At 37.9% G+C, this 25,457-nt stretch overlaps 1 protein-coding gene across 1 annotated transcript in view; it reads left to right on the forward strand.

Moving 5' to 3' along the window:
* The window catches only part of XIRP2 (xin actin binding repeat containing 2), a 371,706-nt gene that overhangs the window by 226,921 nt on the left and 119,328 nt on the right, over window positions 1–25,457 (forward strand). The window contains exon 2 of the mRNA XM_062187547.1: window positions 17,219–17,372. Within this exon, the coding sequence (XP_062043531.1) occupies window positions 17,219–17,372 (154 nt within the window). The remainder of the gene's footprint in view (window positions 1–17,218; window positions 17,373–25,457) is intronic.

Consider the following 25,457-nt stretch of genomic DNA (forward strand, 5'->3'; position numbering starts at 1 on the left):
TAAAAATGTTATATGTGTAATCCACTTAGAGGCTCCCCTTCTGTGCTACTATATTTAAAATAGCTTGTTGTGTTGTTCATGGGGATTAATAAAATGAATTTCTAAGATGAGAAATCATGAGTTCTAGTAGTTCCATTTTGAGCCCTTGAAAGAATTTGCTTCAGTCACAGTGGGGCTGATTTCCATCCATGTTTTCTGTCTGTAGTCCAGTAATGCAGAAATAGGGACCCTCCTAGAAAAAAGCTTTAAAAAAGATCAGGTCCTTTCTGTACATCTTCAGTGCCACTCCATGAACTTCTTCTCTTTGGGGCCATATCTGGCTTCTAAGAGCTTTTCATTGTTATTTCTAGCAGATAGCACAGTCGCCAAGGAGGGGAGGGCTTAAGCAAGCTTCCTTTGCCATCTGTTCCTCTGTGGCATTGGGTGTTATATTCCCTTGCAATAGCAAATAATTGTATTAGAGTGTACAATACCTTCATGAGTCTCAGTGTTCCATTTCTTGATACAGAACAACCCTAACTTTGAATCATATCACAAAGGCATTCAAGGTATTTTATGAGCTTTGTTTTATTTGATCATTCTAATTATCTCTGTAACAGATCTGAATTATCATTACCCTTACGTTATGGTCAAGAAAAAGAGTTACAGGCAGTTTATAATACATCCAGTTTCCTGTAGCTCAGGCACAATGAAAGAAGACAAAAAGCAACCTTTTTTGGTATTAGAACAACCTGTCTTCTACTAACTGTAGATCATCTGTCTTGGGCTCTTAACAAAATCTCAGCATGGCATAATTAGCTATGAATATAAATATTCATACCATATGAGGTTCATATTTTGCCTGAGTATTCAACTTAGTATCTAGAAGAACATGCCTAGCCAGAAATCAAATATACTATTTCAGAAATCTCTGAAGTGTCAGATTTTGAAAAATTGTGTTCCCCTTTCACTATTCCATTGATGATTGCTAGAATCAAGTATTGAAGTGTTTATGGAGTAACCTCCAATTACTCAATGCCTACCCTTCCAAAAAGTTACTGTTTACTCAAAAGTGATAGTAATGATTTTATAGTTGAAGAAATGGAAGCAATAGAGACCAAATTATTGTATCTCTTGTTCACTAAGTAGAAAGTGATGTGGTTGGAATTTAAGCCCAGTTCTGTCTAGCTTTCAGCCATTTTCTACCTTACCATCCCAACACAAGTCAAGTATGTAAATGTTCTGTCAAGAACTTTGTACTTCTCATGTGAGGTAGTCTTTTGAGTGTAAGCATTGGTTATATCACTATCTGGACAAATATACATATTTTCACTCTATTCTTTTACATATTTTAGTATGAGTGTTTTAATATAGAAATTTGTTTTTAGCTCATTTATGCAACTCTAGGGAACAATATTGAATTATATCATTTTCAAAAAGTTTTGGGAAATGAAATAAATAATTGATGTGAGACTTGAGAAGAAAACACTTTGCATACTAACACCTAAATCTCAAATGGAACATCAGCTTTAAAATGTGTTAAAGCTGATTACTCTAAAAGGTTTAGCCATTAGGGATTTCCCCATTGCCAGTAATATGGTCAATTGAAACTAGTTAAAATATTTTAATAGAAGCTTTCTTTTCATTAGAACTCTTTCAAGACTAGAGTCTCCAAATAATAAAGACATCCATAAAATACTTTGGGGCCCTATTTAAGAAAATGAGAGTGACTGAGGCAAGTTGTAGGATTTAATTCTTGACTGGGAAGCTAAAGAAGGCAGGAATTCTGCTTTATATGGAAAATTAACTGCCTAAAGGTGATGCCAGCATGAAGATAAGGACACGTAACAATGAAAGCCTGTATCCTATGGGGAATTTGAGTTCAATACTCCCTGAGCAAACAATGTTATAGTTCTCTTAAGCATACAGCAAATCTAACTTACATGGTCTCTAAGGAGATGAGACACAAAGGGGAGGCAAGGATGTGCTCTGCCACTCACAGCTCAGAAACCAACCTGTTCTATTTCTTCAAAGTGGAACCTCAGGGGACAAAAAAACCGAACTCTTTCAATTCCACAGCATCCTGACAGGTCAGTAGCAAATAGCAAAATAACCACAACATTCCTAGTTTCTATGAGAGCAGTTAATCCAAAGAAATTAGGTAACATACCCTTACTCCCTGAATTACCTTTTCCTGAAGAGTCTTTCTTCTGAGACTATGAAATAATGGTATACACACATTTGCAGATATTTTTCTTAAAATATATGGGAACATACTTATATAGATTTTAATATTGGACCCAACCTAAAATGGGGGCATGAACCAAAACTGGAAATGTAGCTTCTCATTGTTTAATTTCCTCCATCTACAAAATGGGATTGTAACATCTAATTCACCTGTAGAACATAGTACAAAATTTTTCACCCAGAAGTGAATTATGGATGAAAATTTTCTAACTATGCCAAATTGCTTTCTACCCATTTGCACATTCTAGGGGGAAGCAAGGATGAAAAGGCTTATTCTCAGAGAAATAGCAGGTATTGAAAAGATTGAGGGCCAACCCATAGTTAATATTAACAGTGTTTCCAGGGGCAAAATTGGAGTGTGGCAGCACTGACTTAGATACTCAGGCAGTCTGGCTACTCTGTCAAAGCATGAGATATCATTATCTGAAGCACATGATTCTGTCTACTATAAAAATCTTCTATGCCTTTGTCTTTTAAGATTTATTTTCTTTATTTGGAACACAGTGTGACAGAGAAAGGGAGAGAGAGAAAAAGAAAGAGATCTTCCAACCACTGATTGACTCTGCAAATGGCCGCATCATTTGGAACTAGGCAAGGCCAAAGCTGAGAGCCTTGAACTCCATCCAATCTTTCACTTCAGTAGCAGGGGTCCCAAATGGGTACCATCTTTGGCCTTCCCAGTTGCATTATCAAGGAGCTAGATTGGAAGCAGAAGAGCTAGGATTCAAATATGGGCTTTAATATGAGATGCCAGTTTTATAGTACAACATCCCTGGTCCTGTGACCTTACACTCTGAGCAGAAGTCCTCTCCTTGAGTAAACATCTACAGTTAGGACTTATGGAGTACATTACACTGGATGATCTAGAGAAATTCAAGGAACTGTCTTGCATTTTGAGAACATTTCCTAGGGCGTGCTTTCTCCATTCCCCAATGTAGCACACTAAGAGAAAAGTACAAGAGAAAGGAATAAACCTTATTCAGAAGACTCTGGTGTCTGTTTTCATGAGTTGTGAAGAAGAAACCTTGGGGACAATGTTAGTAAACATCTCTATGCTAGCATGATAAAATTCAAGGTATCTTTACATTATCACAGATCTATTATAAAAGTGAAGAATGTTAAGTGGTAAAACGAATTAAATAAAAGATTAAATGTAACATAAAAATAAAATAGAAAATTATCTTAAAGATTAATGCTATTTATGCATTCATGATTTTTTGTCTTAGGTTTTGATGTCAGGGAATGGCGTAGGATTCTGTAACTTAATTTGTGCTATTGTGTCAAAGGCCAGATAGACCTTGCTTTCATTTCAGTGGGTACCTAAAACTCTAGGGGGATTTAATGGAACTGAATACTAGGAGAGTGGTACTGAGAGTATATTTCATAAATTCTGCATTTCAAGATTTATCTCACATTGACCAGAGGAATATAAAATACCTATAAAACCATTTGATAGTGGCTTATCTCAGAATCTAGTGCTTGCATACTTTCTGTCATGTGTGAATCTTATACTCAATGTAAAGTAAATACAATGAGGTAAATATACATTCAAAAATTGTCAGTGATGACCATCTTGATAGTTTCCTGTTTATTTCATCTAGTAAGGGTAGTACAGAATCACCACAAGTTACTAACAAGTCCTCTGGCTTTAGATGTGTAATTGGTTAAATAATTATTTACTTCAAAAGACACATTGTGTGAACAATTATATTCTTACTGCCCCATGTCAAAATGCAATATACGTATTAGATTACAAGGACTGCAATAAGTGGATGACTTCAGTCCAAGATCAAAATGCTCGGTTGTTTTACTCTGAGAGCCATAGGGAAGAATCTATCCCACATCTCTTTTTTGACTTGTAAATGGCTACCCACTTGCAACCTCTTCATATATATGTGTGCAGGTATGTGCCCCTGTGTCTCTTTGTGTGCCCCAGATCTTATAATGATGCCAGTCAGATTGGTAATGCTAATAGCTACCTTTTTAAATGAATATCTGCTTTAAAGTCCCTACCTTCAAATGTAAATAAAATGAGATAAATGTAAATTTAAAAATTTATTTATAGTATAAAAATGTCATGTATTTCCTATGTTCAGATACAGGAATATAATGATCCTTTCTACCCTACACTACCTCTTGCCCCTGTTCCTACCCCTCCTCCTACTCCTCCCTCTCCTATTCCCATTATTATTTTTCATAAAGACCTATTTTTCAATTAACTTTATACTCATAAAATTAACCCTACACTAAATAAGGAGTTAAAAAAATATATGAAGGAAAAAAACACTGTTCCTCAACAGCACAGTCAAGGACTGTCAAAAATCATTGAATCCCAAAGTGTCAATTTCACTCTTATATATTACCTTTTAGGTATTCTATAAGTAACCACAGATCAGGAAAAACATGGTATTTGTCTTTTTGTTACTGGCTTATTTCACCAAGTACAATGGTTTCCAGCTGCATCTAATTTGTTGTAAATGACAGGATTTCATTTTTGTTACCACTGTGTAGTATTCTGTAGTGTATGTACCATAATTTCATTATCCAGTCATCAGGTAAAGGACATCTTGGATGATTCCATTTCTTAGCTATTGTGAATTGAGTTGCAATAAACGTGGGGGTAGGGATCACTCTCTCATATGCTGATTTAATTCCCTTGGGTAAATTCCCAGGTGTGGGATAGCTGGGTCATACGACAGGTCTATATTCAGATTTCTGATGTATTTCCATACTGTCTTTCACAGTGGCTTTACCAGTTTATATTTCTACCAACAGTGGACCAAGGTACTTTTTTCCCCACATACTCACTAGCATTTGTTGTTTTTTGATTTCTGTATGGGAGCCATTCTAATGGGGTGAGATGAAACCTAATTGTGGTTTTAATTTACATTTCCCTGATGGCTAGTGATCCTGAGCATTTTTTCAAGTGTCTGTTGGCTATTTGAATTTCCTGTCTTGAGAAATACTTGTTCTACTCCTTTGCCCATTTCTTAACTGGATTGTTTGTTTTGTTATTGTTGAGTTTCTTGAGCTCTTTAAAAATCTGGGTGTTAATCCTTTATCAGCTGCATAGTTTGCAAATACTTTCTCCCATTCTGTCAGTTGCTTCTTCACTTTGTTGAGTGTTTCTTTTGCAGTTCAGAAGCTTGCCAGGTTGATATAATCTCATTTGTCAATTTTGCCTATGATTGGCTGTGCATCTGGGGTATTTTCCAGGAAGCCTTTGCCTATCCCAATGCCTTGAAGACTTTTCCCAATGTTCTCTAGTAATTTGATGGTGTTGAGTTGTAGATTTACATCTTTGATCTATTTTGAGTGGATTTTTGTGTTAGGTGTAAGGTGTAAGGTAGGGGTCTTGTTTCATACTTCTGCATATGAAGATCCAGTTTTCCCAGAAACATTTGTTGAAGAGACTATCATAGCTCCAAAGATTGTTTTTAGCTCTTTTGTCAAAGATAACTTGGTTGTAGATGAGTGGATTAATTTCTGAAATTTCTATTCTGTTCCATTGTTCTACACATCTTTTTTTTTTTTACCAGTACCAGGTTCTTTTGATTATAACTGCCCTGTAGAATGTCTTGAAATCTGGTAGGGTAATGCCTACAACTTTGTTATTATTGTATAAGATATTATACTTTGTGTATCTGTGTGGGTGTAAACTGTTGAAATCTTTACTTAGAATATACTAAGTTGATCTTCTGTATATCAAGATAATTGAAAATGAATCTTGATGAAGAATGGTATGGGAGAGGGAGTGGGAGATGGGATGGTTGTGGGTGGGAGAGAAGTTATGGGGAGCAAAGCCTCTATAATCCAAAAGTTGTTCTTTGGAAATTTATATTTATTAAATAAAAGTTGAAAAAAAGATTGCTTTAGCTATTCAGGTCTCTTGTGTTTATGTATGAATTTTAGCATCTTATTTTCTAGATCTCAGAAGGATGTCCTTAGTATTTTGATTAGTATCTCATTGAATCTGTAAATTTCTTTCAGTAGTATGGGCATTTTGATAATTGTTTCTTCCAATCCATGAACATGGAAGATTTTTCAATTTTTTGGTTTTGTCTTTTGTTCCTTTTTTTAAATGTTTTGTAAATTTTATCATAGATATCCTTGACATCTTTGGTTAAATTTATTCCCAGATATTTAATTATTTTGTAGTTATTGTGAATGTGCTGATCTGAGAAGTTTCATTCTCAGCCATGGCATTGTCTGTGTATACAAAGCCTATTGATTTTTGTGTGTTAATTTCAGATCCTGTCACTTTACCAAATTCTTTTATGAATTCCAATAGTCTCTTAGTGGAGTCTTTTGGATCCCCTATTTATAGAATCATGTCACCTACAAATAAGGATAGTTTGACTTCCTCCTTTCCAATTTGTATCTCTGCTTTTTTTTTTTCTTGCCTAATGGTTCTGGCTAAAATTTTTAGGACACTATTGAATAGCAATGGTAGGAGCAAGCATCCATGTCTGGTTCCATATCTCAGTGGGAACACTTCCAAATTTTCCCATTGAATAAGATGATGGCCATGGTTTTGTTTGTTTGTTTGTTTGTTTTTATAAATTACCTTGATTGTATTGAGGGAAGTTCTTCTATATCCAATTTTCTTAACATTTTTATCATAAAAGGATGTTGTATTTTATCAGATGCTTTCTCTGCATCTATTGAAATAATCATATGGTTTGTGTTCTTTAGTGTGATGTGTCACATTGACTGATTTGTGAATGTTAATCCTTCTGTACATACTAGAGATAAATCCCACTTGGTCTGGGTGAATGATGTTTCTCATGTGTTGTTGGACTCAATTAGCTAGCATTTTGTTGAGGATTTTTACATCTATATTCATCAGGGATATTAGTCTATAGTTTTCTTTCACTGTTGTATCTATTTCTGGTTTAGTAATTAAGGTGATGCTGGCCTCAAGGAAGGAGTTTGGGAAGATCCCCTCCCTTCCAATTGTTTTGAATAGCATGAGATGAATTGGAATTAGTTCTTTTTAAATGTCTGGTAAAATTCTGCAGTGAAGCCATCTGGTCTTGGGCTTTTCTTTGTTGGGAGGGTTTTTATTACTGATTCAATCTCCATATTGGTTATTGTTCTGTTTAGATTTTCTATGTCATCATGGCTCAATTTTGTTAAGTTTTATGTGTCCCTCTGGTAAGATCCCTGGATAACATGCATGTGCAATACCTGCTGGCTACAACTCTACTCATTTAACTGTGTTGGGCACGTACAAGAGTCTCTGCAGCTGATACTAATGTTGGAATGGCTCCTTCTCCCCACCTGTTTCCAGTTTTGTGCACTAAAGCTGCTGCATTTGTCTCTGCTGACAGGATGTTGACTGTTCCCTGCAGTGGCTAGGTGTGTGCACAAGACTTGTAGCAGCTGCTACCTAATTATGTTCAAAATGGCACCTATCCTTTCTCGGCCTGTTTGTGGGGACCATTGTAGGGAGAATGGGGAGAGAGAGACATGTCCCTTTTCTTTTTTTCTCTGGGTGAGCAAGTACCCTATTCTTCTCAGGGCTATGGGCCAGACTCAAAGGTGGTGTATTTCTGTAGGCTCTCCCTGCAGTTACATCACCAACTAAGGTGAGAAAGCTTAAGTAACTGAAGTAACTTGCCAAGCATTAGATCTTTCCTAAACTAGCATTTTTAACTGCTGTATCATCCAATTTCCCAGTGGCATTGGCCACTGTAGTCTGCTCTCACCTTGCTCTCCAAAGCTGGTGCTTTCTCTGGCTCAGGTATGCTGGGGTCTTTTGTTGTGTCCATTTTCTTGCTGCATGTCTGCACCTTCCACACAGATCCATGGCATCTCTCCTCCTTCCACAGAATCTCAACTGCAATTTTCCCTCCACTCTTCCATGAGAATAAACTTTCTCCACTTTTTAATTTTATTTTTATTGTTTTCTTCTAGCCTAGAACAGACCACTCTGTCCCTGTTCCACCATCTTGCAATCCTTCCTGGTCAGTCACATCCTGAGTTACTGGTAACTGGGTGTTCTAGGGGGAGAGGAGATTCATCCCATGCCAGTAATATGTGAAATGAATTAGTAGTGTGAGTGAATGTGTTAAATACACAGGTGATGGTGGGACTTAGGAAAACACCACCTAGTGGCGTGAAATGGGCAACATTGACATTCAATGAAGATTAATGAAAGATTAATATGAAAATCATACAAAATGTTGACACATTTCTTCTCTAGCAAATGGTATATGTATTTATGGTTTATCAACAATAACTTTGGTACTCTTAATTTTTATAACCCATTATGGATTTTGAAGAAAATTCAGGTGCTGAGATCTATCTGATGTAACATTTAAAAAGTATTGACAGTAAAATTTTTATTCATCTTGCATAGAAATACAAATTTTATTTTTCTTCTTCTCCACATGGGAATCTATTTTCAATTATGTCTAACTCTTTGACATATCCTTCCATCTTTTGACCTTACTGGATAGCCTTTCCTTCTGAATGCTTCATGTGAACATAAAATTCACAAAATATTCAAGTTCATTCAGCAAACATTTAGTCTTTAAGGGAAGCAGTGTGTTAGATTCAATGTGGGCTATAAAAATGAGTAAAGTATGTCTTTAATGAGCTGACAGTGTAATGGGAGAAACAAGATGTGTCAAAAGTGACTGGAGTACAAAGCAGAATGAAAGGGACATCAAGGAGACTGCAGAAACTGGAGGATTTATAATGGGACATTGTTTTTAGCTGACATATTTGGGGACAGCTTTCTACATCTAGTGGCAATTGTACCTCGTATGGAAGGATAGTCAGAATCTCTGTAGAAAAAAATATATCAAATGGAGACACATGGATGGTGTTCTTTAATAAAAACATGTGTGAATATAGGTGGAAAAGCAAAAATTACAGAACAATTCAGGAGAATTTCCTTTGAGGACAGCCAGAGTTCTTGCACAGCTCAGGCTAGTGGGACCTGATGGAGCCATGTTAAATATTCTATATATCACGTTACTGAGGTCACAGGCAGACTGGCTAACCAAGCTGCTAAACCCAACTGCTATATCCCTTATCAAAAGTAAAAAATAAGGAAGCAAGTCACATCATTTCCTTTGGCCCTTCCATGGTGGTGTGTACAGTAGAATATGGTAACATTGTTTCCAGCTTTATGATTTCTCCATGTAATTGTTGTGTTCACCTATTTTTCATGCTTCTGTTCCTGGATGCTGTGTGCATATGAAAATTCGGCTCTATATCAATAACATGCCTGCAGTGTATAAGCCATAATGCTATGAGAGATATCAGGAGGAGTAAGACACATAGTTAAGGAGTTGATATTTTACCCATCCTACCATCTAACCCATATATTTCAGCTTCTGAAATTGACAAATAAATTACTCTGGGAAATGGGATGATACAGCAGTTAAAAATGTCAGTTTAGGAAAAGTCTAATGCTTTTCGTGTGGTCTTTGGCAAGTTAGTTTAGTTACTTAAGCCCTCTGACTTAGTTTCTTCACTGTAAAATATAGGTGACTATCTCATAACTATTATAAAACATATAAAAAGAGTACATGTAGACCAGAGCTCTTGGCACAAAGAAATATTCAAGAAAATGCTGGCATTCATGAGTTCTCTTTTTTTTTTATTGAAGATTGGTTTATTTATTTGAAAGTCAGAGTTACACAAAGAGAGGAGAGACATAGAGAGAGGTCTTCCATCCAATGGTTCACTCCCCAATTGACTGCAATGTCCGGAGCTGTGCTGATCTGCAGCCAGGAGCCAGGAGCTTCCCCCAGATCTCCCATGTGGGTTCAGGGGCCCAAGGACTTGGACCATCCTCCACTGCTTTCCCAGGCCACAGCAGATAGCTGGATCAGAAGTGGAACAGCCGCGACTCGAACTGGCGCCCATATGGGATGCCAGCAGTGTAGGTAGCAGCTTCACCTGCTATGCCACAGCGCCAGCCCCTCTTGATTTATTTAAGGAGTATTTCTCTTCTGCAATTTTCTTAATTCTGAGTATAAAAATGAAGGTCATGGAAACTGAGCAATAGGAAATGAAGGGCATAGGTCTAACATTTTCCAGTAATTTATTGTACATAGCAAAGAATCCCAAAACAAGGTGAATTAATACAATTTATTTTTATCATTCAAATAAAATTTATGTGGTTGACTTCATTCATCTGAAAAATTTTTCTTAGAATCTTTTGTGATATTCTGATCTAAAGTGGGCTGTGGTTATAGTTACTCAAGACTCTATAAGACTGAACTTCCAAGGTGGCTCACACACCAAAGGCAGTTGATGTGACAGCAGTTGGGTTTGACCGTTAGAATGGAGCAAGTGATTTTGAGCTTCTCAAAGCATCCTGATGTCTTGTGAGAAGGAGCATCCCAAAAGGGAGCAACCATCCCAAGAAACCTGAGTGGAAGTTTCAGGGCTTCTTCATTCACTTATGTGGACATCTTATCCTCCTGTAGTCTCTCTGCCTCTTCCGCTCTTCCTGCCATCCTCCTTCCCTCCCTCTTTTTTCTCTGTTTCTCCCCATCCTCCCTCCACCCTCCTATGTCTCATTCCAGGGTTGCCTCTTCATATGACCTGGCCTTCTCATTCCATGGTAGTCTCAGGCATAAGCACACTCCTTCTTACATGACAGCTGGCTTCCAAGAGATAGGATGAAAACCTTCCCTGACAGTGAAGGGCTAAGCCCAAACTGGCAACACTGGTAAGGTGTCATTATTGTGGTGTTCCTGAGAAGAGCTGTCACAAGACCAACTCTGATTTAAGTGGGAGAAATAGACTTTACTTATTGACAGTGGGTGGCAGTGGAAGGTGACCTTGCACATGAGCATATAGGATGAAAATATTGTCGCTGCTCTGCAGCAGTCCTTATAACAGTACTGTAAAAATAGTCAGCGTAGACGGTAGTTGTCTTCATGCTTCTGATGAGGAAGCTCTCTCCTGTAGGAATGGTTTTCACCTAGGTTACTTCCTAATAGCCCAAACCCAGTGATATTTCTCACTGCCCATGTTTTTTACGAACTGTCAGCTGCTTTTAGAATGCCTTTCTTCCTTGGCATTCATGGCTTTGTATTCTTACCTGGCTGCCTCTGGCAGCCACAGGGATCTGTGCAGGTGGTAAGCTGCTCAAGGGCACACTTCTAAGGGAAAAGGATGCATGCCAAAAATAAGATAGTTGTACACAGTAATTATGACTCATTTTTCTGCACATGGCAGTAACCTGTTCTTCCTACCATTATCAGTCTATTGTGACTCCTCTCTGACAGATGGAGAAAAGTATCTTGAGGATGAAGCACCTTTTCCCAATTTACACAAAGGCACCAGGTGAACTGGTAGTGACTGAACTTCTGACTTTCCCTCTTCTACTGCCTCCACCATATAATCTTCCTTCTTCTGTCCTTTAAATGCCTGTGAGATTCTTTTCACAGCTGTCTGCACTTTTTCTACATACACTTAATTAGGTAATTTAATAGACTCTTACGGTGGTAGCTATCACCTTCTTCTAATGAGTCCTAAATTTTTCACTTGAGCACAGACTCGTTATTTGAGTTTCAGCTATATAACTTTCTCCTCACACATCTCACAGGATGTTTCAGGAAAATTGGAATTTTGCACATCAGAAATGTAATTTGTCACCCACTCTTTCAAAAATGGTACCCAACCATCATTTCTACTTTTGTTCCTTATCAATACTTGCATGAAAAAAGTCAATACAATTCCATGTATGAAATGTATGTCAGAGGGATAGAATAGTGTACGTTTGTGGGTACCGCCATGGCTTCCATCCAGAGTGTTGCCCCAAAACAGAGAGTGTGGAAAGTCTTGATCCCCTTCTAGATCACCCTGTTCTTTGTGATGGATCCAGAAGGGAATCCAAGATTGGCCTACACTTCTCCAAGCACTGGTTGGTTTGGAACCCATTCTGGACCTCTGACCTGGGGAGCAGGGATCTAGTTGTTTGAGCCAACTTCTGCTGCTTTCCAGGGTATGCATTAGTAGAAAGTTGGATTGGGAACAGAGGAGTTTGGACTCAAACTTGTAGATATCATTGACAGAGATGTTTAGTCACATGTTATTTAAGCCACATCTTCTGCCAGTGCCTCAGTTACTGCCTTTCCAGAATCAGTGCCCAAACTGCTGTCCAAAGTCTACCCCAAGAGGTACTTTTAATGTCCAGATATGGGGGTAAAAGCCTTCCAGGAAAGAGTTTCTGAAAAGGGTCGATAAAAATTGAAAGTTAAAAATGAACAAGAGAATTTTTTAGACTCAAGTATGTCAGTAGCACAGCAGAACTCATAGCAAAAAGTTTCTTCTATTGTCTCTTGTGTTGGTAATTTTCCTTTGTTTCTGTCTTTTTTTATCATGTCTGCATAAGACATCTTTATGTTTATTTCAATGTTTTTGTGTCTCCAAAGGCAAGAACTCATTAAGTCTGGAAGTGTACCTGAGCTAGCTCTGCATTTTAAATATAGACAAGTCCAAATATTTCTTTGTATCAGTCCTTGCTCATCTTTCTTTGTTTTTCCAGGTCACCTCTTCATACATATATACACATTGAGAGGAAAAAAGTTGAAGCAATAAGACAACTCAACTCACTTTATTTTGAAATGCCTGGTAAAATGTTGAAATCATTTTGGGTGATCCATGGTGCCTTGTGGAATAGATATTTTGTTGTATTAAAGGTTGGCACTTTCCATTCTGACATTGAAAAAATACATTTTATCTTACAATATTATAATTATATTTACTCCTAAAGAAAGTTATAGAAATAACAAAGGATTCTCTTATTCTCTCTTAAGACTAACTTCCCCTATTTTTCAGTACTGTCTGGTTTCAAGGTGTTTTTAAAATTGAAAAACATTGTAGATATCATTGACAGAGATGTTTAGTCACATGTTCTGCCAGTGCCTCTGTTACGGCCTTTCCAGAATCAGTGCCCTCTTCTGTACACACTGAAACTCTTCTCCAATGCTTCTTGAACCTTCTTGCCTTAGCAAAAGCATCACTTTCCCCTGAAAACTCCATCCTCCCAGAATCCTCCCTCATAGATCTAGAGGCCAGTTTCCATCCCAACAACTACTCCTCCATACTCTTATTATAAACTATTCATATGCATTTGAGGGCCATTCCCTGCCTGAACCCCCTATCATTACTGTTATTTGTCAAGCTTCAGTTAAGTTTCCTCTATGTACTAGGCATGCTGAAAAACAATTTACAGCATTTCTTTCTATGCCTTTCAAGTCCTTCCATTATCCTGGGACACCATGACTGTTTCTGAGCCCTGGATTTCCTCCTATTTAATGACATCCTCATTTAGTATACGTCAGCTTTCATTTTCATGGTCACAACCGGATATTTACAAGTGTAGCTGATCTAGTTCCTTCCATACTAATCCATCCTACATTCCATGGTATATCATTTCAGCCCTCTCTCAGTTCTCTTCATGGAAACTTAAATTCTTTGTGACTGCCTACTCCTTCACCTTAGCCCATCCTGGAACCCATGTTTTCTTTTTATTTTTGTTTAACTAAACTTCTTCCTGGATGAATTCAGTTATTCACTCTCTCAATGCTTTAACAGGAACTGTAGAGAATTTTCAGACAAAGCCACTCATCAGAATCTATGGATAGCCACAGATACTTAATATTATCAACCACAAATGGGCCCCCAATGATGCAAAGTCAGGGTCATAGATTAATAGATGACTTAAGGATGCAATATTTTGATCTTCAAGCTACTAAGAATACAAATCATATATATCCAGACTAATTTCATTTCCTTTCATCACAGTGATATTAGGAAGGCTTTCAGTCCTACTACCTTTGGGTTACACTTCTATCATATATGGATTCTATCCTCTTGGCCCTCTCACAATGTTTCCTTCCTCTGTCATTTCTTCCCTCTTCTGTACAGTCAACCTCTCCACCATTAAAAACCTCCAGAGAAGGATTCACATGTTAAGCCATTGCTTGGGGCACTTGCACCCATATCAACATGCACGTTTGAATCTTGGCTACTCCACTTCTGAACCAGCCCCCTGCTAAGGTGCCTGGGAAGCAGCAGATAATGGCTTAAGTATTTGTGTTCCTGCCATCCATGTGAGAGACCAAAAGGAATTCTAGACTCCTGGCTTCAGCCTGGCCCAGACACAGCTGTTGTGGGCATTTGGGGGCAAACTAGTGGATAGAAAATGTCTCCCTCTCTCATTCATTCACTTACTCACTCACCCTTTCTATATCACTCTGCTTTTCTAAATAAATAAATCCTTCCAATTGGATTTTCAAAATATGCAAGTCTGTCCCTTTAAAACAAAAGGAAATAAAACACAACACATCTCAAGTTCCTGCTCTCTCTCTCTCCCCACCAGTTTAGCACCAAAGTATTCAGGAAGTTATCTGTATTCACCATTTTCCAGTCACTCTTTCATCCTTCACCCACTTCAGAATGCCTTCTACCTTTTTACTTCCACCGGAACAATTTTGTTCAACAGTTCAAATCCAAATTTCTCAACCCAAAGGATATATTTAAAACCTCATGGAAGTTGTCCTTGCAATAAGAATTCATTATTGTTAAAGACAGTCTTCCTGATTTCCCTCATTTCAGTCTGTTTTTTCACCTCTGCTGTGACATTTAAAGTGGGCACTTTTCAAGGCCTGATTCTGAACTCACGATTTTTAAATATTTCTTTACTTATGTATTTAGAGATCTGGAGAGATAGAAACAGGCAGCCAGGGAAAGACCTTCCATCTGCAAGCTCAGTCCATAAATGCCCCTCAGCGGGGAGCTCAATTACCTCCCACTTGAGTGGGAGCACCTGATGCACTATACTTGCTCCTGATTGCACGATGAAGCCGCTCCTTTAGGCAAGTTTATTCAAAGCTGGTATTTCAATCACTCCTGAAAAGCAGATGATCTATAAATTACTTAGTCAATTTGAACCTCTCATTTTTTTTAAGAAAAATAGTTTCTATTTGAGATGACAGAAACAGAGCTACCATCTGCTGGTTCTCTCCCCAGATGCCCCCAGTGGGCAGGGATAGGCCACTTCCAAAGCAAGAGCTGGGAATTCAAACATTCCTCCCACATGGGTGGCGGGAACACAATTATCTGAGTCACCATTGTTGCTTCCTAGGTTCTGTCTTAGCAGGAAACTGAAATCGGCAGCAGAACCTGCCCATGAACTCAAATACTGTGTTATGGGACACTGTTTTCTTAACTGCTGGCCAAAGACTTACTCCATACCTTTCTTCTAAGTTCCAACTGCCTTTTAGACATCTTAGTACCCACCACATGATCTGTCTTCTCTCCCATACAGCCTTCATCCACAAAAGGCATACAATATTTCTATATTTTGTTTTATTTCTAATTAAATTATAATACAACTGGTTGGTTGTATTATCAAACATCAGCTGTTTGATAAATAAATAAATCTCTTAATGTAACATATGAGAAATCAGTCCTCAAAATGTCTAGTGACTGGATCAAGGCCACACTGCTCATGAGTAGTCAAGGGAGTAGCCAAGGGAGGGCTTCAATCCAAGCTTTGCATTATCAAGTGCTGTATTTATTTCTTCTAAACAGGTGTTCTATACATTTGTTTAAGCCTCTACATTTTTACTCCATATATTTTTTTAGAAGCACAGTGTGTAAAACAGATTAAAAGAGATTAAAGCATGGTTGGTGCCAGGGCTGTGGCATTGCATGTAAGGCCGCCACCTGCAGTGCTGGCATCCCATATGGGTGCCGGTTCATGACCCGGCTGCTCTACTTCTGATCCAGCTCTCTGCTTTGGCCTGGGAAAGCAGTAGAAGATGGCCCAAGTGCTTGGGCCCCTGCACCCACATGGAGGACCTGGAAGAAGCTTCTGGCTTCTGGCTTTGGATCGGCGCAGCTCTGGACGTTATGGCTATCTGGGGAGTGAACCAGCAGATGGAGGACCTCTCTCTCTGCCTCAGCCTCTCTGTAACTCTGCCTTTCAAATAATAATAAATAAATCTTTAAAAAATTAATAAAAAAATTATGACAACATATAGCTTAGGAAATAATTCAGGGAAAATAGAGGCAAATGTAAGTGCTTTAAGAAATGTTTTAAGCATTTAGCTGTCTCTCAAACTTGACTTACATCAGTGTATTTCAAAAGTAAAATGAATTGCATCAGTTTGAGTGGTTGTTGTTATAAATAATGCCTCCTGCACAAAAGTCGAACAAAAATCTAAAATCCATAAATAGCTGTGAAAAACATTTTCAATATATTATTTGATTTTTAAAAATATATATATACACACTTTTTCTTCTTGAACTGTCTTGGCTCATTTACTTTTTAAATTTTTAAGAAAATTTAGTCTGACTTGGTTTATTTTATTTGATTATATTTCTCAAGTTATAAACTAAGGATTACTAGACTCACTATATTTTAAATGCTTTTTCTAATTTTTTCCTTTGAGATTCTTTTGTATCTCCCCTTTTGATTGCTATCTCAAAGAAGTAATTTCATACTCTTCATGAATCGACAAACTGTATTCACAGTATGGTGACTGAATGGATTTGTAATTTAGGAGCTCTGTAATTGCTAAGGTTATCATTATAGAGTACACATGACATTAAAAAAACTCATTTCCTTCTGTCTTTAGCGTGTTGATACAGTGCTATTTGTTGAAAGTCCCGCATTGACATTTCTCAGGCCTAGGAAGTTGCATCTATTAACATATATTACATTGCATTGTGACCCTTATTTCCACTTTCTCTCTCTTATGAGAGGGAAAAAAATCACACACATGAAAGAAAAGCTAATTCAGAAGTGGAACTAGTGGCAGTAAACTGTCAGATATGTGTTTGCAGTTCTTGGCAAAGTTATCAAAATATTACCTGCAGCATCCTGGAAAGCATCACTCCTGATGCAAAACCCCTCCCTCTTTCTCTCCTGACTTCTAAACTCCCTGAAAACCACATCTGTTTCCCACTGATAGCTTTTAACACACATCCCTTTAATGTCTTCTAACAGGAAGTGGAAATTGAGCGGGGTTTGTGTTCACCAACATGTAAGAGTCAACCCGGGAGCCAGTTGGATGACTTTGTGAAAAACTCAGACAAGAAAGTCGATGAAACATCTGTTGACAAGATGTCCCCTGAAAGTGGTCACAGCCACATCTTGGAAGGTTAGCATGATGTTTTGATGTGATTTCTTGAGATCACACCTCGTACAGTATGAATGGTTAATAAATAAAATGTTATGAGTTTGTTTAAAAATGTACAAGGGCCAAGCCTTTGGCCTAGAAATTAAGATGTTCACACACCATATCAGAGAGTGGGTTTTTCTTTCCTGCTAAGGCTCCTGACTTTGCTTCTTGCTAATGAGGGCCTTGGGAGGCAGCAGTGATGGCTCACATGACTGCCACGAACGTGGGACACCTGGAATGAGTCCCCAGGTCGAATGTCGGACACCTGGAATGAGTCCCCAGGTCCCTGCTTTGCCTACGCTCTGCCATGGCCATTTGCAGGCACTTGGGGAGTGAACTGAAAGATTGGACCCTTCTCTCTCTTTCTCAAATATATAAATAAGTAAGTATTTTTAATCAATAAAGGAAGTTACGAAAACAAGTAGCTTAAGAAATAACTTAGGAAAAATAGAGACAAAGGTAAGAGCTTCTACATTGTATTTGAGAAGTTAAAAACTAAATAATATATGACTATAAATTGATACAATAACCATTTTCAGTGTTAGATTTTTGAAACAGCATATTTAACCATTATCTGACCTTTCTTTTGTGAAAAAAAATTTTGTTTCTTCTATCTTGGTGTAATAAAAGGTTAAAATATAAGTTGCTATAGGGAAAATTTTTTAAAAAATAAAAATGCCTTAAATATCTCTTCAGGCATATGAATTGAATATGTATAATGAATTTGGAATTAAAAAGTGATGTGTACCATATTTTAGGGGGAACCTCATAAATGTAATTAATGTTTCACATGTCATTAGTTAATAACTCCTAGGTTAGAAATTGCATTATTAGTATAATTTTCAACAATGATGGAAGCTCAAAATATAAATAATTTACTGGAAAATACAGATATCATTTTTACTTCTAATAGGCCCACTATAGATTCCTTTCCATTTTAAAAAGTAATTCTGTATTTTAAATGCTTGTGGAAGATCAAAGTAAGCACAACTTCTAGGGTATCGTTTAGAATAGATAGCTCACCTGGGAGTTTCTTGAAAGTGCAGGGTCCTGGGAGGCACACCAGTCCCACTGAATCAGAATCTGCATTTTAGCAAGATCTCCACATGACTCTTGTGCACATTAACATTTCAGAAGCTCTAGGAATTCTGTCACTTTCGGTGACAGCACAGACTGGTCCTCAGGGTTCAGTCCATGCTGATTCTGTGCTTTAATTATGTAATTTGGAGTGAGGTAGGTGTGAGAGAATAAAGGGAAATTTGCTAATGATGGACTGGACATGGATTTCTAAATATGTGTAAATTATCTCCATCACCATTTTTCATTTTTGATTCATATTGGTATGTCCAATTTATGTCCTCATATGATTAGTATCAGTCTTCATGAATTTCCCCCACATAATTCTGGGCTGTGATTAAACTTTACATGCACCTGGCTGAATGAAAAAGAATTAGATTGGCAGAGGCCAAAAAATGGAAGCTTTGGGGATTAATTATGTCCTGATAATGCCTGCCTGTTGAGATCCTAGCACAGGGAGGTGAAAGTGAGGTTGGCAAACCGATCAAATTTAGGTGAGATAATTACCTCCACTCATCACAATTCTCACATATGTTTTCTTTGGTTTCCATACAAAGCTTTTCAAAAGGTTTTATTTTACAAGCTTATAGAAGATATTCTGTGGGTGAATAAACACTATAAAATATCAAGATAGGACTTAAATTTAAGAATGACATAGATTTAAATTTTCAGATTTAAATTTAAATTTTCAGACTGAAAATATCCAGAGCTACAGCTGAAGACACGGAATGGGAAAATTTCATTAAGGTTGATCACAGCAGCTCATTTTGTTTTTATTTTATTTACACATTGCATAAAAATTCTAATACCTACTTTTAACATAAGGAAAATTGTTTTCACTTTGAGATTCATTTAACTCATGACAGTGCTCAAAATTTCTATGTCTGATAGGACAACTAGAAAACTATTTTAATCTCTAACTCAGTTAACTTGGATAGACTTTATTATACAAACTTGATGAAACCCACACAACCAAAGATTATTTTGTTACTATTCTTCTATTACAAACGTTTATTTTTTCCAAGAGTGTAAACACATGGGCCTGAATAAAGTGTGATAACTGAAAAGATTTAAGAGCTTATACAATTATATGAGTGACATGAAGGCCTCACATACTAGTTGAGCACATTAACTAGCCATAGAGTTTCTCCTACTTGAGGTGGTATTTACTTCGAGCTCTTTCATAAAGTATAGATTTTTGAAATTATATTTACAGAAGATCACTAATGTGCATCTACCTAGTATCTTTCATTTTGAGAATTTAGTAAACAATTTGATACTGCATCTCAGAACTGAGGACTAGCAATGCCTGTAGGATTAGTTCCCTCATCTTACCCTCAACCACAGGTCCAAGGCAGTCCAGAAAGGCACTGGGTCCTCCCCACAAACCCTCTCCACCAGCTTTCCTTTCTTTGCCTGCTGCTCCACTCCCAGGTTCCCAGGTTGTGTTTAATTGCTCTCACCAGACTGCTTTGTTTGCTACATTCCCCTCCCTTCTGTATTGGTGTCAAATGAAGCACAGTGCATCAGTGTGTGTGTTGATGCATCCCAGCCATATGTTCTTTGGGATAAACTCTGATGGTTGGTTGTTCCAATGATTTTAACATGTGACTCATATGAAATTAAATATGTGACATGACAAATCTATAATTTGACAAATTTAGATGATGTAATAGATAAGTGGTAAAAGATAAAAAATTAAAGCAAAATTCATTCTTTATTCTTATAATGGTTATTCATCTCCTCTTACAGATTTTTTTTTCATTTTCAATTATCTTTATATACAGAAGATTGATTTAGTATATATTAAGTAAAGATTTCATCAGTTTGCACCCACACAGAACATAAAGTGTAAAATACTGTTTGAGTACTAGTTATATCATTAATTCACATTGGACAACACATTAAGGACAGAGATTCCCACATAAGGAGTAAGTACACAGTGACTCCTGTTGTTGACTTAACAATTTGACAGTCTTGTTTATGGCGTCAGTAATCTCCCTAGGCTCTAGTCATGAGTTTCCAAGGCTATGGAAGCCTCTTGAGTTCGCTGACTTTGATCTTATTTAGACAAGGTCATAGTCAAAGTGGAAGTTCTCTCCTCCCTTCAGAGAAAGGTACCTCCTTCTTTGATGGCCCATTCTTTCTATTGGGATCTCACTCACAGAGATCTTTCATTTAGAACCTCTTTTTTTTTTTTTTTTTTTTTTTTTTTGGCCAGAGTGTCTTGGCTTTCCATGCCTAAAATACTCTCATGAGCTTTTCAGCCAGATCCAAGTGCATTAAGGATGCATTAAGTGATTCTGAGGCCAGAGTGCTGTTTAGGACATCTGCCATTCTACGAGTCTGCTGTGTATCCCACTTCCCATGTTGGATCATTCTCTCCCTTTTTGATTCTATCAGTTAGTATTCACAGACACTAGTCTTGTTTGTGTGATCCTTTGACAACTGATCACACTGATAGGTCTAAGAGTCCTCTTACAGATTTTACAAAATAAACTGAGGGGTCTATTCCTTTCTAATTTCTACTGTCCTGGAAGTGGTAGGATCCCTTCCAGTTATTAGTATGCCTAAATACTGAAGTATGCATCATCTGTGTGTTTCTATGACTGTTATTTGCATGCCTTATTTTTCACTTGAAGTCAAACATTTTTTGAGTAGTGTTTACCCAGTGGAGTTTTTGAAATAAGAATAGAAGTGTTCTATATCTGTGTTGTCCAATATGACAAGCACTAGCTATGTGTGACCATTAAGCAATTGAAAAGCAGCTAGTACAGCTGACCAATTTAATTTTTCATTGTATTGAATCTTTTATATATATATTTATATATAATTATATATATTATATTTATATATAATTATATATATAGTTATATTATATATATATTATATATATATATATATTACCATATTGTAAAACACAGTTTTAGGAGATGACATTTATCCAAGAAACTCATTGTTATAGGAACTGATCCAGATGCTATTTATTCATTTTAAGATATCCTTTATTTGCAAATTTATCTTTAATGTGTACATGAGGGCAGGCCTTTAGCCTAGTGATTAAAATACCAGTAAAGACATATAGGAGTACCTGTGTTTGATACCCAGATTCTGCCCCTGACTCAAGCTTCCTGCTAATGCAGAACTTGGGAAGAAGTGATAAATGCTCAAGTAATTGGGTACCTGTGAGCCACATGGAAAACTTGGATTGTGTTCCTGGCTCACTTCTCCCCTGCCCAACCCTGGCCCAGCCCCAGCTGCTGTGGGCATTTGGGGAGTGAACCAGCCAATGGGAGTGTGTTGCTCGCTTGATTTCTCTCTTCCCCTCCTCCCCACCTCTTTTACAAATAAAATTATAAATAATAACCAATTAAAATAAGAAAGTCACTTTCAAGAAGTACTGATAGACTGCTCTACAGTGTTTTCTAGTGATAAACTTAGGAAAAAAATTTTACTTGCGTTCCCTTTTTGATGCACTGAAAAGTTTTATCACAGAAAAGTCTACCGCGAGGCTTTGCATTTTTCCATCACATCTTTTCTGAGCTTGAGAATCTTGGGAATATGAATCCTCTCAGGTCAGAAAGCAAACCTGCCTCTAAATACCTAAGGTCAACACAATTAAATGAATTGGAGGAACAGGATACGTTAAAACTAACACCACATTTCTTAATAAAAAAAGGATTTCATTTGGAAACTTATAATAAATCAGATGTCTGATCACAAAACAGCTCCAGGGCAACCATGGGCACCCTCGGTTCTTCTCCTGCTGCCTGTTACAGCTAATGTGACTCAGAGGAGAAGCTTGTAGATGTGTACTCTAGACACAGCACATTGGGGTTAGGACCCCCAACACTGGCTTCTGCTTCCACACTTGCCTGTACTGTATAACATATCCCAAATAGCCTCCTGTAATATCATCGTATTATCTTAATTGACATAAGAGACACTTCGTTAGGAAAAATATTATCAGTGATTCACCACTTTAAATAATCATTTGGTGGTGACTGTGCAAAGCAAAGGACCCAGTTTTCCTATCAGTAACCATCTTTGATCTGTTTTCCCTGTTAATTTTTTTTCCTTTTTGTTAAAGCGGTCGCAATTTTTCAATGATTCTAACATGATCCTTTTAGTCACTATTATAGCCCGTGAGTCAAAACAAATTCCAGAGTTAAATCATGGGCCCAGTGGGAAGGGGCAGCTGGGAGCTTGCTATTCTGAGGAACATGAAAGGTCTACTCATGCAGTCATTCACATGGTTACTATAAATCAGCACCTTGGAATGCTGGAGCATTTCCACTGATTAATAATCAAAATCTCAGGACCTCTGTGAGCTTGGGCCTGGTCATACTTAATTTTAAAACATGATGCCATCAAAAAAAGAGAAAAGCAAAAATAAATATCTTTCTTAAAAGCACTCATTCTTTTTGCCCCCTTGAAATTAGAACTAAATATTACATTTAAATATCTGATAATACAACCTTAGAGGTGTTTATTCTTTTTTTTTTAAGACTTATTTTATTTATTTGAAAAACAGTTACAGAGCGAGGTAGAGACAGAGGGAGAGAGGTCTTCCATAGGCTAGTTCACACCCCAAATGGCCGCAACTGTTGGAGCTGTGCCGATCCAAAACCAGGAGCACAAAGCCTCTTCGGGTCTCCCACATGGGTGCGGCAGCCCAAGGATTCATACGATCCTTTGCTACTTTCCCAGGAGCAATAGCAGGGACTGGATTGGAAGTGGAACAGCCAGGACTCAAACCAGTGCCCATAGGGATGCCAGCACTGCAGGCCAAGGCTTTAACCCGCTGCACCACAGCATCAGCCCTATGTGTATCTATTCTTACAGACCACTTTTTCATGTGTCAGTTCATTTAATCAGCAAATATTTATCGATAGCCTTCCTGTGCCAACTACTGTTCTAAGTACTCTGGGACATGAATGAATAAAACCTATATAAAAGAAAAAAAATCCTGCTTTTGTATAGCTTATATTCTAACAAGGAGATATAGATAGTGGGCAATGAAAGTAATGAAGAAAGATATTTTATTTCAGAAGAGGATAAGAGCTATAAAAAATGTAGAACAAGGGGTCAGTGCTGTGGCATAGAGGGTAAAGCTGCCGCCTACAGTGCCAGCATCCCATAAGTGTGCCAGTTCAATTCCTGGCTGCTCCACTTCTGATCCAGCTCTCTGCTATGGCCTGGGAAAGCAGTAGAAGATGGCCCAAGCCCTTGGCCCCCTGCATCTGCGTGGGAGACCTGGAGGAAGCTCCTGGCACCTGGTTTCAGGTCAGCAGATTGGCACAGCTATGGCCGTTGTGGCCATCTGGGGAGTAAACTGCGGATGGAAGACCTCTCTCTCTCTCTCTCTCTCTCTCTCTCTCTCTCTCTGCCTCTCCTTCTTTCTTTGTGTAACTCTGACTTTCAAGTAAATAGATAAATCTTAAAAAACAAATGTAGACCAAGACATTTGTCATTTTAATTAAGTTAGTAAGAACCAGCCACAATGGGGAGGTGACATTTAAGCAGACTTGAGGAAAGTAGTTTGTTTTTCTACAGTTTAAAAAGTAAATATCCAAAGTCATATTTTGTTAAAGATGAATATACTCTGTGCGATTTAAAACAGGGTCTCCTCTGGGGATCATCCAGATTGGAGCAACTATGTTGCTGGTTTAGATGCAGTCACCTGGGCAGTGAAGTCCTTATTCCTTACCACTGTCGCCAAGGCAGAGTGTGTCACACTGCTAGTCTTCCCTTAGACTCTCAGTCTGCATCTTGTACACTGGGTGTGTTGTCCCATTCTGGTCTCCAAGGAGAACAGGCCTAGGGCAAGGTGTTCAGGCAGAATCACAGGGCTGGCTAGCAGACCTGGAGCCCTCAGATGGAAGCCAAACCCGGAACAGGTTATTCCAGGGAAAGGTACGTAGGAATTCTGTTACCTAATAAATTGGAAATGAGGATGTCAGCACAAAGACGAAACACAAAACCTCACATCTTAAACTGAGGCTATGACTCCATGTGTCTATACAGATGAGCCTGGCTCATATGACTGTCAGTGTTCCAAAATAAAGACAATGTTAGAGACTCATGAGTGTTGTAGGTGTATACTGGAGAAGTCTGATGACAGATATTGGCGCTGCAACCCTAGCGAGCCTGGGTTTCAAAATAAAAGACCCTGTCCCTCTGAATTACGACACAGCTTAAAAACTCACTCTACATCATTATTTTGAAAGGATGGGTAAAAGGAAGGAAGGGGAGCAGGAGGAAGAAAAGAGACAAAAAGAGACAGAGACAGGAATGGAGGAAGAAAGACAGGGAGAGAAGTGGGGGAAAGACTGCTCCATGAATCATTTAAGAAGAAGCTAGAATCCAATTGCTAAAGAATTCTTTTTGGCTTCAGAGAGAAACACACAGGAGCAGCAACAACATCCATAATTTCTGCATTTACAAAATAATGCTATGGACCTGTCCAGTTCTTGGTGTTGGAGGGTCAGATGTGTGAACACACAGACCAGGCTCCTAAGTAGGGGGGCAGGCACATAAAGAAATAGCAACATGGGAAAGTGAGCAGTGCCAACAGAGGACACACAGGAAGCAACTGTTTCTGTCTCCATCACAAGCACTAGGCAGGTCATTGATGTTGATAGGGCTCCTGTTGTGTTTGTCTCTGAATCCCAAAAGAATTCTTCAGCAATTCTTTAGATGTTTCACAAAAGTGCTTGGTACTTTTGTTTGTTTTTTTAGGTGCTTTTAAAGTATGAGTGGGAGTTGAAAGAAGAGAAAAGAGGTGTATGAGAAGGAGAGATTTGGGAAAGGGGGAAATTGCATATGAATCCTGCAAAATCATGAAGGGGCATAGAAAGTTTGAAATTTGGGTGCAATAGGAATACATACATAGGTTTGATACTTAGCATCTCATTTCAACAAATATTCTTAAATCCACAAGAACTGGAGCTGTGGGAGATTCTGTAGTCTAAGCTGGAATTCTTG

Source organism: Lepus europaeus, chromosome 1 (assembly GCF_033115175.1).
Source record: "Lepus europaeus isolate LE1 chromosome 1, mLepTim1.pri, whole genome shotgun sequence".
Lineage (NCBI taxonomy): Eukaryota > Metazoa > Chordata > Mammalia > Lagomorpha > Leporidae > Lepus > Lepus europaeus.